The following is a 14,490-nucleotide window of genomic DNA, read 5'->3' as shown; positions in this document are numbered from 1 at the left end:
ACTACGCGAGGCCCGAACACATCAGAAGGGTTGGCGGAGCACCAACTCTGGGATAGAACAGGAAGCTCTATGCGTTTAGGCCCCACGTCTTGGAGAAAAGGAGCTCCAAAGCCTAAATAAATGGGGGGCTATTTCATAACACCACGTCATTTCACCCCAATACAAAGTCGTCTGTCTGACCTGATTCTTCTTCACAATACAATAGTTTGTCCCATCCATGCTGCTGCAGTGGGGAGTATTTTGGCATCTAGTGTGGAAGCTGCGAGATCCTGCTCTTTTCAATCAAGCCAAGCACGAAAATGCTGCCAGAGCAAAGAAAAAATAAACGATGGATAAAGTAAGCAATGGCAACACGTGTGATGTTGGGATGCAAATGTAAGCAAACAAAGTGTTAGCTGATATGAAATAAGAACCCACTTGCATCAGGGCCTGGAAACGTAAGACTCCGTCAATAGAATTCCCAGGAAGCGCCGTCCAAGAGAGGAACAAATTCTTACTGACTTAAGGGGTGCGGAAGTCCCCACCTAGCCAAAAGGGAAATCCTGTCAGTCCAGGAAAAGTAGCATCTCTGCAGACTGAGATTGGGAACCGATACAAGGCACAGACCGAAGGATGATGCATCCAAAGGCGGGCATTGCATGCAGACTAGACTGAATCCTAGATGGAGGGACCCCAAATTAGCAGGCAATAAATATCATGGGGCCTGGTTTGGACATCAGGTGGGCAGGGTAGGTCAGTTATCAGGGGTGGAGCACAGGAATTCAACGAAGGAAAAACCGGACATTTGGCTCTATGGCGCCCTCCCGGCCCCACCCCCTTTTGTGACAAGATGATTAGGGAGCCAGCTCAAGTACAACTGAAATGGATGGGTGGGCCCAAGACAGCCACAGAAGTGAAGTTTCCACTAAAAAAAGCTTTCCCAAGAGTCCAAATAAAGCAGGAGTTTCCTTAGGAACCCGGCCAGCATAACTCCCGAAGCCTATCGTTTTTGCTGACAGACCTTTGTTCAGTGCAGGTTTTGGGTATGGATTCCCAGTGCAGTATTCAGCGTGTAGAAACACACATTTAGGCCAGCCTGGTATCCCCGGACAGATATATATAAAATATATGCATACACAAACACCGAAATCAGTGAAAAGCACGTAAAAAACAAAAAAAAAAAAAAAAAAAAAAAAAATCTGTGTCTTAATTGTTTAAAAGCGTTTTCACTTATTTCCACGCACTTCTCACAACGGCTCTCAATATGCCGAGTGACATGGAAAAATCAGCTTTTCAAAATAACGTTTTCAGTTCCTTTGGATTTTTTTGGATGTTGCCCATCCCATCTAATTTAATAAGATTCTAACCAATTCGCGATGTGCTCTTTTTCATTAGTTCTTTCGGTTACTCATGTCGTGTACGAACTGTGGGTATGTGCATGCCTTCTGTTGGCGTATGTGGCGTTATTAGCAGTGCATGGCAGTGGTTTAGTTATGGTTGTCTTCACCCATACATTCCCAGCGCCCCATCAAGTGCTCTACAACTAAGCCCAAAGGTCAACTCGCCCCCATTGTGGTCTGGAGAAACTAGCACTGACCTGCAGTTATCCTAGTTAAGAATGCTGCTGTTTCCAAAACAATGGTTTTTCCACCAGCTTCTGTTCTTATCATTTTTGCAACATGTTAGCTATTACCCAAAACAAATCAATAGATATAACAAACGGACTCAAGAAAGTTAACAAATTAAAGCATTTAAAACTTCTATTTGTTCATTTTGTCAATTATTAAAAAAAGACGAGACCTACAGGCATTGTCAATATCTCCACCTGCTTAGTAACCAGATCGCACCAGCCGTGGCCTTTGGCCAAGTACCCTGTCCTCGTTCCCACAATAAGGCAAAAACACTTGGCCCTACGGTCACAGCCCATGTCCCTGCCTAGTGACTAACCAGATCCCACTGTGCATGGCCATTGCTGACAATGAGACAATTAAGCAAAAAAGACTAAGACCCATAGGTCCCTCACAATTACATTATCAGATGTCACTGGCCATCGCACCAAGACAACTAAAAGAGCATGGGCCAGTGACCATTGGGCCACGCCCTGCCCCACCTCCCTTCCACCATCGTTTCCCCACACAAATTCCCACAAACCTACCTCAATCACCTCAATATTGCCTGTTGGTAATCATTCCCAGTAATCGTTGCTGCAGTAATGCATTGTTTTCAGGTCACTGCAGTAATGGGAAAACTTGAAAATGTAAAGGTTTCTCCCTATCCTCCCTGTCACTCTACATGTGCACCCCTCCTCCTTTCTATGCCCCCCACCAACCTTCCCCACTCTTTATAAATTCCTCCCCAACCATCTCCTATGATCCACATTCACTTGCCGGTTCCCATGAATTTTTTCCGAGCTAATCTTGCAAAGTTTCTACTGGAGTCCGTTAAGACAAAAATGTTCTGCCACAAAACAGCTCTTGAGTCCACCTCAAACTCTCCAACTACTCATATGGATGCCCTCTCCACATCCCATTTTGAGACTGCTTGCATCGGGCAAAGTAAAAGGATGCTTTTCACTATAGGAGATATAAAAACGTTTTTTCAACCTGGGGGCACACCATTTTTCTACAAATCTTTACAAAATTACTGGATGGATTTACACCAGACAAACAAAAAAAAACAAAGATCTGCAATGCTTTGTGCCCAACTAGTTTCCTATTTGATACACACCTAAAATGTCCAATTCGGAGACCTGCAACAATTTTTCTTTGAAAATGTCATTGAAAGAGCCTAGCGTTGTCGAAAGCCTATGATTCTACCTCATGAGAGGATGGCATATCAGACAGAAGAAATTTAAGGAAAAGGCATATCCCAACCAGCTGAATTGGCGATTAAAACAAGAGGGGCCTATGCTGGAGGAAGGGTGCCCTGAGAAATTAAAACTGCGACAGACTTTTCGTTTTGTGTTTTGAAAACTGGAAGAGGCCCACGCTTGGAGAAGGGAACCCTGAGAGGCCCATTGAGTTAAGCAGACTTTGTGTTTTGCGGTGAAAGCTGGAAGAGGCCTGAACTTGGGAAAGGGAACCCTGAGGGGCTTATTGAGGAAAGTAAAGTGACCAAGTTGAAGCTTGGTGAAGGGAACCCCAAGGTGCTCAAAGGCACTGAAGGAATTTGAAATCATTGTAAGGGCCCTGTGAAGAAGGTCATAGGAACAGCCCTGTTGAGTGAATCCATCAATGTGACATTGACCATATTGCACCTAGTGAGAAGACCACCTGAAACAACTTGTGTTTTGCCATTTTTGTTGAATCACTATTTTTCCTTTTCAGAAGACTTCCCCATCACATTTTTGTGAGGGCAAGCATAGGTTTAGAGACAGGCGGACTTTATTTTGGACAATTAGACAACAACGGCCATTAGCAACATCAGTTAAATGAACCATCCTCAGAGGTATTCTTCCTTTCCTCTCTTTCCACCAGAAGCAAACTGTCTCCAGAGCCATGGTTCTCTCTAGGCTGGACTACTGCAACAGCCTCTTTCTATATCTGCCGGCCTCTACTCTCCGCCCTCTGCAACTCATCCACAACAGGAATGCGAGACTTGACCTTGGCCTCAAGCCCGGGGATCGTATCTCTCCAGGAATGAAATCTCTGCACTGGCTCCTAGTGGCTGCGAAGATTAAGTTCAACCCCCTCTGCATTGTCCACAAGGCCGCCTGGGGCCTCAATACCTTCAACACTTTCTTCCCAAATATCTTCCATCTCAAGCTCTTTGCTCATCTGCCTCCAACTCCCTCAGGGTCAGTCACTTCTCCAAGCAAAGAGTTGGGGGTAGATCGCCTTCTTCGGCTGGGACCTCCCTTTGGAACAGCCTCCCTGCCTTTCTGAAAATTGAGGAGAACCATCTCCGGTTCCGGAAGCACCTCAAGAGCTTCCTCTTTGCTTCTGCTTTCTCTCCTCCTTTCCCCTGCTGAACTCCTGGCTGAACGTGAAAGTGCACTACTGGTCACCTGGCTACCTTCTGTTCTCGGGCCCAGGTCCCCTTCCCCCCCAGTTGCACACATGCACTGCCCCACTGGCAGCCCTTGCACTCTGGGGCTGTTCTGTATCCCTACAGCCCCTATCAGCACTTGACACCTGATGTCTGCACTTATCCTTGCACCTGCCACCAGCTGGCGGCACTTACTATTGTTCTTATTTATTGGTTTTATTTATTTACTGTTATCCTATGCACTGCACTTCCCCTGCACAATCTCAATGTCACCTCGCCTAGTAAGATTGTTGTCTCCATCTTCCCTCTGTTCCCCTCCCTTGCCTCGTTGTGCCTTGAAACACTTGTGTACAGGCATGTTATAAATGCCATGTCATATCATCCCTTTAGAGCTAGGGTCAGTCAGGCATTCGACCAACCCAGGAACGTTAGCAAATAAAGGCTTTAAAACGAATCCTTTTGAGTCTGTCTCTCTTTATACCATGGCTGTCTCACAGTATGTATACAAAATGAAAAACAAGCTCTAACTTTGATGTGACTTTTCAAAAGGTACAAAAGGATTATGAGTTTTACAGTTTGTACTTGTACGCAATTTACATTGCCTGAAAAATAGAGTTAGTCCTGACTTTTGTAGTGAGGCAGATCTGCACTTCTTCTAAAGTGCCCGCCCCCTCACCTCCGACATATTGGAAGAACAGCAAGAAAGCACTGTGCATGACATCTGGTATCGTTCCAATACCGCATCGAAGATATGAAAGAAGTTATGTGCTGACACAACCGTATCAAATTTATACTCTCACTGACTTGTTAGAAGGAGGTCTACATACATCATTAACATAGAAGAGTTAGCTATAAGTGAAATCTGACAAGTGTAAAGTGATGTCATGAAGAGAAGATACAAGGACACAAATGATATTGGCTTGGGATCAAGGATGCCACATCAAGAAGTAATTGCAAGGAAAAAGAGGACGTGAAGAGGATAAGCTACATACGCATGACATATCTCTTAAATGAAGTAAAGGAGTGAACATTTGCAAGTGCAACCACCCAGCCAGAGGCCAAGAGGACTAATAGCACCTAGTATAATTGAATCAAATAACACGAAATAAAAGGTCAGAACAGACACAATCGTGGTCTCCTCACACCTGGTGCAAGACTGCAAAACAAGGTCTATTCATAAAGCTACAGATGAAGATAGCATGTACCTTCATGCCCTTAAATGTCCAGTGGAAGAGAACAGTCAGCAAGGCCAACTACAAAGAAGAAGCCTTGGCTTAGGGCCTAACAGATGAGAGATGGTAGGCTAATTGGCCAAGTGAACAGCGGTCTGATGTTATTCCCCGCACCTGGGTATCATTTTGCTTACATGCTGCTAACAAGCCGAATGTCCAAGGTTGGGAGAAAATGCCAACACATCATGAGTACCTATCTAGCGATGGACCATACATTATTGCGGAAGCCAATCCGCTGCTGTTATTTTGCTATTAATCTGCATTATACGGAGTCCAAGGTGTGCCTACCAGTAAAGGGGCAGCCAATTGTGTTACTAACAACTAAATTAAGTATAGGTATATATGTTCCCTTAACCAATCCCTCCATTCGAAAGGTTTTTACTATTTGCCAGGTAGGAGTATGTCATAGCTGACGTACATTGATGTATAAAGATTTAGTGAAACACAAATGTATTTGAGAGTTAGTGAGCTGCAATTCGTTTGTTCACCAAGTTTCCTTACTTTATTGAACTGATAATATAGTATTTTGCCATATTCTTTGAGTCTGTCTGGTTATTTGGGTCCGAGATAGTTTATTGGTAATTCCATCTGCTACTTGGAACACTCCAGGTGCTACTGCACACTTTGATGCAAGTAGTGTACATGTGTGTAATGTAGATATTCTAGATGCACATTTTGTATAGAAGCAGTATATTGTTTTTGTTTTTTTTATTGGCGCTTCGCTGTTAACAAATTAAACCTTTACACCACATCTTTTATACATAAAAAGAAGAAAAAGAAAACCTTTATCCACTCACATCAATATGACTTTACCATCCAGTCTTAACATTTGTTAGTAACAGACATCCTCCTCAATTTTAAAAAAGAATTGCAAGTACCAATTTTATAAAAGCCAAAGTGATAACATTTTCCACCATTACTTTTTTGTACGATTTCCATATGTCTGGATTGATTCTGACATCAACTGTACCCTTAGGTCAATTACAGCCGGACATATCATAACCATGTGATAGAGGGTTTCCACCGAGTTTGTTTCTTTGCACAGACGACATCCCAAAAGGACCATCTCCCTCATCCCTTGGTCTCAGAATCTTCCTTGTCGGGAACAAGCACAGTCGTATTCTCAGAAATTGCAATCTCGGAAAAAGCTGTAGATACTTCGGCAGGCAGTTCAACTTCTTCTCCTCTCCCCAGGATTTGCCATACAGTTTATAAATCCCCCTCTCATCGTGTGTCTGGAGCCAATCCCTTTTGTATAATTTCAATTTTACTCGCTCCGGGTTGCACAGCAGGTTAGTAACAGTTTCAACAATTTCTTCAAGGTCTAGAATACATGCCTCTTCCCATTCACGTAGAAATTGTTCAGAATTGGATTTTAGGGCGTTTCGGAGGGTCTTAAAGCCACCACTAGGGTTTTCTTCCCTGCATTTCCTCAGCAATTGTTGTGTTTTCAACCTCACTATTGTATTTAGAGGCGTCAACCCCAACTCCATCCTTACAGCCTGTATCGGGACACTATTAGGCAGACCCAACACATTTTTCCAAAACAAGCCTTCTATGGACGGCCAGATTTTAGCCTTGGATCACTTTCATCCTGTAAAAGCTGACAAGCGGGATCAATGAGAAACCACAAACCCTTTTTATAATGATACAACCCTGGACTGCTATGGTCTTTGCTTGGCTTTTCAACAATTTGATTCTGGGGGCATCACTATAACTTGTGTTTAAACACAGCCAAGCAGTTTAGTGATTTTACCTCTTGTAGCTTTTCTCTCTTACATACCAAGACTGCGGAGTGTTTCCGTTCCTTGCAAGTGAATTGCTAAATTTCAATATTCTTGTTTTTGACGGGTTGATCTGCAGCCCATTTGATGAAATGTATACCTGCAACGCGTCAAGTTGTCTTTGAAGGCCGACTGGCATTTGATCGGCCAAAACAATATCATCAGCAAACAGGAGGCGCCCCACCGGTTCCAATCCCAATTTCGGCGGAAAACATCTGGTCTCCTCAAAGGCGTGGTCGATGTCCGAAATGAATAATTTATCGGCGCAAGTGGGCAACCTTTTTTCCAAGCCCTCAGTTGTTGGTATGGGCCTCGACAACAAGCCCGTAGAGTTAATTCTTATTTGCAACATCATCTCGGTGTAGAAATCTTTGATGGGGTCCATGATGCTTCTAGGGCAATGCCAACGTTCCATTTTAGCCCATAAAGCGGGTCGCTCGATATCAAACGCTTGTGATAAATCTACAAAGGCCAGGTATACCCTTTTTGTTCTATTTTTCTCTGCCCTTGCTTTAAAATTGCTGATGATAAAAAGATTCAGGATAGTCCCTATACCCTTTGCAAATCCAGATTGCCATAGGTCTTTATGAGCATATGTTATTGCCCATTGTGCTAGATTTTTTAGCAGTAGGGAGGCAAATAATTTGCCCACCACGTCCAGAAGCGCTATAGGACAATTTGCAGGTTCCGACTGCAAGCCTTTTTTTTTAAATACAGGCACAATAATTTATTTTTTCCCCATGACCATGGTATTTTCCTGGCCTCTATAATATGTTGAAATAGGACCGACAGGAAGTTCACCCATTGGCTAGAATTATCCCTTAGCATCCTGTTTGTGAGTCTGTCCGGCCCCGGAGCACACGAGCTGCTTAGTTTCTTGATGCTTTCTCTAATCGAGTCGGGAGCCAAGTCAAGTTCCACCCACTTTTGATCTTGTTCGGACACTACTCTGGAATCCACAGCCCACATATCTGAAAATGTCTTAAAGTACTCTATCCATGTCGTTACCGGTATGGAATTTGTCAGTTATGCTTCCTGAGGACCTGCCTGTCGATTTAGTATCGCCATATTTTACCAGTATGTCTTCTGCATCATTTTTAAGAAATGTTTTCTCATGCAGTTTTAGCCAATTCCTGTGCTGCTGCCTGAGCTTCCGAATTTGGTCAATACTATCAATTAAATCGATCCCTTTTCAGCTGCCCGATTTTCTTGTAGAATATCTTTTTTCTGGCAGGGACGGCCTTGAAGCAGTATATTGATTCAGAGTGTGTGCAATGTACATGTAGTCTAGAAGCTGTACATTGATTCTGAACATATGTCGTAATAACTTAACAGCATGTGTCTTAAGTGTGTGTTGTTCAAACATGCATGGTAAAAGTGTGTGCAGTAAGAGCGTGTGCCCTAGGAGCATGTGTAGTCGGAGTGCTTGTCCTAAGAGTGTGTGTTGTTTGACTGTATGGTGTAAGGCGATTAATGAATGCATAGCGTGCAAGTGTGCAGCACAGGTAGCGTATGAGTGTTTGGTATAAAGTCATTAAAATGCTCATATGCTATATGCCTCCTACACATATGAACACTTACATTGAAGTCAGGTTTGACTTTGATGTGAGGTATGGGAAAACTTCATGTTAAAAGCGATTCAAAACGCAATCAAAAGTACATTTTTTAAACATGAAGCCGTTCATAACAAATTCTGAAAGTTTACATGCAGAGGCGTTTGCTTCGAAATGTTTAAGTGGGCTTTCACTGATTTTTTACATTCAAGGGTTCAAAAAGGAATTCATTAAGAAAAGTAATTTTCTGGAACTCAATAGACAAAAAGATAAACTTCAGTTTCTTTTCACGACAAACAACTTGAGTTGTAAACCTGGGATAAATATGTTAAGCACATTAGGAAATTATCTATATTTAAAGCCACCAACTGCATTGTGCACCAAGTCAAAGTAGCCAGGAAAACAGGACCACACCAAAATGTTGGGCGCTTGGAGTATGGCCCTAGAGGCCAGTTTGAGCGGTGTTGCTATGTGGACAAAACACCTCAGACTAGACAGACATGGGTGGACGTCAGGAAAAGAGAAAGGGGCCGTCTGAGGAGTCCAGTGGGAGAAGGGCAGGGGACCAGGTGGTTTTGCTTTCTAATGGTTTGTTCTGCCATGCGTTTACCATTCCTTGCTGTATAACATGTTGTGCCTTGCTATAAGTGGCTTGAATGTTTCGACCCCTCACTAAACTACTCCACCATCCTACTTTCTACCTAGTACTATATTGCTCCCATGGTTGCACTAATTCTGCGTGCTGGGATTTGCTCACTTGTGTTCCACTGTGATGTTGGTCCTGTATGGCCCATGTGACTTTGCTCCCAGCTGCCTTAATGCAATTCTGCTCCTCAAGGGATTTTGCCCTGGAAATCTTTCACCCCATTTGTTGACTTGGTGCCAACTGCTGCCAACCGCGAACCAAGTTCTGCATGCTGCGAGGACACCCACCCATTCCTAGGGGAGTCAGGTCTTCTCTCCCAAACCACTTTACTACTAGCGGGGCACCAATGTCAGGATGTTGGCATGGCCACAATGGTTGGATGCTCCTCAAAATCTCCACTAACTTGCCAGCACCAAAATGCTCAACTTCTACCTTCTGACACTTGATAAGCATACCAACTAAGCCACCTACGCTGGCTGGGCAAGTGAACACCACCAACACCAATATGCAAACATGCGTGCACTATACATCTCCAACTCCTTTATAAATCAAAGTCTCGACCAATGTTTTCTCACACTATGGGTACACGAGGCTCTCCTTTGGACATAGATGCCCCAAGTGCGCTAGCCATGGATAACCTACAAACAGACCAGCAGAGCCCAGGGTACTTCCGGTCTGCATGCAAAAACCCGCACTAACCTGACCCACAACTCTTCCTTTCCAAACCACCATGATGCCTAGAGACCATGCAAATGCAGTGCATTGCTGCAGAAATCAAAAGTAACCTATTGGAGCTGGTGCCTGCATAACAAAGCCGATGTCGTCTTATATTTCAGCATAGAATTTTCTTTTCAAGAAATGGCAGCGGATTTTTGCTATGTGTTTATCATTCATTTTTGTAATTTCTTTTCTTTTGGGAGGAGCAGTGATGTCTTTTAAACATGAGGTAATGAATAAGGTCTTCAAACGGCGCACATTCGCGGAATTTTGTATAGAGGCAGTGGGAATAGTTGTGTATTGGTTTATTGCATCAGGTTATGCGAACAAGCATGTGTGTGACCACACACGGAGCAATACACATACAGGAGAGGGTGTTCCTTTAGACATTGGCAACTGTATTATGGATGTGAGCCGTACACCCCCACCAGTGGCGCGGGCTGTTTTGTTGCCGAAATCCCTCTGGGCTGTACAGTGCCCGCCCCCTCAGAGCGCAGAAGACATTCCTTTATTCCCAAATGAGGCACAGAGGGGGCGAGGTTCTCAAATCACTTTATGAGACAGACATTGAACACCCCAACAGTTACGGAATGGTAGAGGGTCCTAAATCCCACTAATGCTCTCCTCCTCTACTAGCACCAAAGGGTTCTAGACCACATACACAAGCAGCACCGCACCGCGGGGCGGAAACCTAAATACACACAGGAAGTGTTCCAGTTACTTTTTGGGAGAGGAAGTCATAAACTAGCAAGCTTAACATTTGGAAGTAATTCCGTAATTTTTTTGGGCAAGTAAAATATTTCCATGCTTAGCATTTCATGAGAAAATGAAATTGCAAGGCAAACAAAATGCAAGTGGATATTTAGGAACAAAAACATGAGGCGTTACCCTGTCTTATGCTGTTCAAATCTGAAAAAAGTGTTGAAAGGAAAACAAAAAGGCATCAGCGGGTTTGAGAAACTTCGGAGGTCCCACAACTAGATAGACGCCTTACTTTAAATACATGGAAAATTCGTGGATGTTTGATTTCATGGCATTGTTTCATAAGCCGTTTCACTTTTCCTCAGCATTACAATGCCCACAAAATAGCCTTTAGAGCTGCATGCAGCAGCGAACACGAGGGGGGCTACCCCTCAAAGACGAGGGGGCGATTTGACATCAAAAACATACACCAATAGAGGGATCTGCACCACACAAACAGGAAATTGAGTGACATAAGTCCCAAAGACAGCTCACACCGGCACCTGACGCCGAAACACACGAGGCAGAAGCTATCCACATGAAGGGGAAAGGGACTATAAAGTAAACACAAGAGATGGTGCGTGGTGCTTACAACTGCACCCCAAAACACAAGAGCATCTCAGATGACTTCTGCCACTCATGTACCCACCCGAATACACCCAACATCAACACTTACAACCAACACCCCTACTCACGAGTCACACCCACTCAGTCACGCCCTTCTTTGAGAACTTAAGCCCACTCACTCCCTCTTGATTCTAGAGCGCCCCCCACCACCACAACCCTGACTTTTTCTCACCAGTACAAGCCCGAACCGCTCCTCCAGCTCCCCGGGGTCAGGCATCGGCACCTTCAGTGGCATGAGCGGAGGGGATTCGGGTGCCTCTAGGCTCTCCGCGCTGCCCATCTCTGGAAAGATGCCCTGCAACGCCAATCGGGTGCCAATCAACGTCAGGGCCCGCGCGTACGGCTGTCAATCAAGGACTCCTCCGGTCGGGAACTCCTGCACAACCAGCAAGAAAGCCCAAAGTACTCCCCTCACGGTCCCCGTTCAATCAACCAGCAGTTCTTGTTCCCCCCGTTAGGGGCCCAGCTCAGCCAATGTGGATCTCCACCCATCAGGGGCGCAGGAGCCCAGCAGGTCAACTTTTCGGGGTGGTGGAGGGCACGCTCCGGGCAAGCAGTCAAAGGATGAGCAAGTTCGGGGCTCAGCCAACACTGCAGTAATACCCCCCCCCTCCCACGCGCTCCTGAAGAGTCCAGGAAAGCCCGCAACTTCCGGCCGGCTGTCACTCTCGGACCCTCGTGCACCCTATGCTTCCGGTTGTCTTGTCATGTACGGCACCCAATGTACCCCTCGCTCCCGACTGCTGACCCCATCCTCGCCGCGCCTCCACCTGCCTGCAGCTACGCTCTCTCTACGTCGCTATCCCATTCATCTCAGCCGCCTGGCGCTCGAGCCCCGCCCACCCACCGACTCTTGATTGGCTGGCAGAGCGCGCGGCCCCGCCTCTGTCTCTTGTCCTAAGCGAAGCGCAGCTGCGGACGACCTCGCCCCCTGGCGTAGGACTGGAACATGACATCTTCCGCCTATAGAGTGTTGGGTTGGGGCACACCGTTACTGAGTTCGTGAAGTTGACAAGAGAGCGAACTGGTTGTTTACTTGACCAGGCAATTAGTTGATGCTCCCGCTTCATTCTAGACCCCCTGGGTGGATCCTTGTCTATTTGGGGCTGCATCAGAGCAGAGATCATACGGATAGTTCAACTCCCTTCTGGGCTGCTGGTGCTGGTCTCATAAGAAAACCAAGTACTGTGGTCCCCTCCAACCACCAGCCCTAGTAACAAATGGGCCTGCGAGAAAATGGGTATGAACGGACCTAGTCAGGAACCCCACTGTTGTATCCCAGGTGGACCCCCTCCATACATGCCAACCCTCCCGATTTTTCTGTGAAAAATAATGCTATTTTTCACGTTCTCCCGCCTAAAATTATTCTTTGCCCAATGCATTCCTATGGGAAAATCTTGGTCTTCCGGTTTTTCTGATGTAATCTCCCGCACAGGTGGGTTGAAATGTTGGCATGTATACTCCTCACACTAGATGGGTCCCTCTCTTTGCACTCACACAATGAAACGAGGACTACAGGAGCTGGGGTGCAACACGTCTTTATTCTCATAACATAAAACCGGGACCAGGCTTCCCCTGTTCCCTTGGGCTCCCCCCCTTCCAGCCTCCCAGTGGTCCCTGCCACGTGATGTGAGAGTGTGTGACAACACGACACCCCCCGGTACTAAACAACAACGTCCGGCTATGGAATTTCTTCTATGAGACGGTGAGGTTTCTTCCAATCTCTCTGGGGCCTCTGGTTTGTTATGATTGTTGTCTCTCGATCTGCCCATTGGGTCATGTCGTTGTCTGTGTCCTCTATGTCTCCTTCATATGGGGCGTCCCATGTTCTGCTAGTCTCTGGGGACGAGCTTGCAGCTGGCACTATGGTCCCCGGCATCCTCCTGAAGTGGGATGAGTTTCTTGTCGTGTTTTTGTGGTCATTTCCGCTGTGATCATCGAGCCGTTCCTTTTGATGATGGTGAGGGGTTCCTCGCCGAATGCTGCCATGTTCTTGGGACATTGAGGTTGTTTAACGATAACCACGTCGCCTGGTGTCAGATCATTCTCCTTGGCTCTTCGTGTGTCAGCGGCCCTTTTCATGTCGTCTTTCATGACAGAGTCTTTCTCTCGCATCTATGGGTCATCTTTGTACTTATCCTCTGGGGCCAGGATGTGTGGGAGTCTTGTCCTGACGGCTCTGCCAAACATCACTTCTGAGGGTGCTTTTCCTGTGGTGCTGTGTGGGGTGTTCCTATAGTCTTGCATTAGTTGATATAACAGTTTTTCCACCGGCTCTCTAGTGAGCCTAGTTATCTGGGGGGTGCGCTTGATGTTACTCATAAATCTTTCCACTGTTCCGTTTGCTTGAAGCCACAAGGGTGTTACTTTGCGAAGTCGGAAACCCATGTATTCTGCAAAGGTCCTGAAATCTTGCCCCGTGAAGAGTGGCCCATTGTTGGTCTTCACAATTTTTGGGACGCCATAGAGGAGGGAACTTTCTGTGGAGTGCTGGAATGGCGTGATGTGCTGCCGTAGATGGCACTAGCTGCAGGTCTGGGAATCTTGAGTACTTGTCAACTGCCATGAGTATGTATTCCACGCCCTCCAGTGGCCCAAAGTAATCGACCGACCACTATTTCTTCCCATGCTCTCTCTGGGAGAGTGGTCATGTGTAGTGGTTCGGGCCTGGTGTGCGGGTTGATTACTGCACAGGTGGGGCAGTTCTTGAGCAGTTCCTCTACCCATGAGTCGAGGTGGGGAAACCACATCTTCTGTCTCATTCTTTTCATGGACACAATGCCCCGGTGTCCTTCGCAGGCCAACTCGAGGACCTTTTGGCGCAGTGTGCATGGTATCACCAGTTTTGTGCCTTTGAGTAACAGTCATTCGTCTGATTTTGCCAGCTCATCTTTGATGGCTAGTAGGCACGTGATGTCTTGCTGTACATCCTCAGCTGTCTCTTTTAGGGGTTTTGCGTGTTTCCATCTGCCCGTCTCTAGGCATTTTAGGATGACTTGTAGACCCTGGTCCGCGTTCGACTCTCGAGCAATTTGATCGACGTCGAGTCCTTGGGGAGTATTGCTTTGAATGACATATCAGATGTACTGGTCGGCTATCGACACCTCAGCTTCGTGTTCATTGCAGGGATGCTGGGATAGGTAGTCTGCCAGGTTTTGTTCTTTGCCTGGTCTGTGAATGATGTTGAATTGGTAGTCTTGGAGTTGTAGTGCCCACCTCGCTCT

General features: G+C 45.9%; 1 protein-coding gene across 6 annotated transcripts in view; it reads right to left on the bottom strand.

The window, feature by feature from the left end:
• FMNL3 (formin like 3) overlaps positions 1-12,066 on the bottom strand; it is a 780,663-nt gene extending 768,597 nt beyond the window's left edge. For all 6 annotated transcript variants that reach the window (XR_011305037.1, XM_069653874.1, XM_069653877.1 and 3 more), the window contains exon 1: positions 11,439-12,066. Coding sequence is in view for 5 of the 6 variants with exons in the window: in XM_069653874.1 (XP_069509975.1) it covers positions 11,439-11,546 (108 nt within the window). In the remaining variant the exon portion in view is untranslated. The remainder of the gene's footprint in view (positions 1-11,438) is intronic.
• Positions 12,067-14,490: the final 2,424 nt, after the last annotated feature.

This window comes from Ambystoma mexicanum, chromosome 3q (assembly GCF_040938575.1).
Source record: "Ambystoma mexicanum isolate Mex_15411 chromosome 3q, UKY_AmexF1_1, whole genome shotgun sequence".
Classification (NCBI taxonomy): domain Eukaryota; kingdom Metazoa; phylum Chordata; class Amphibia; order Caudata; family Ambystomatidae; genus Ambystoma; species Ambystoma mexicanum.
Note: the sequence above shows the minus strand (reverse complement) of the source record. Positions and strands in the feature narration are given on the sequence as shown.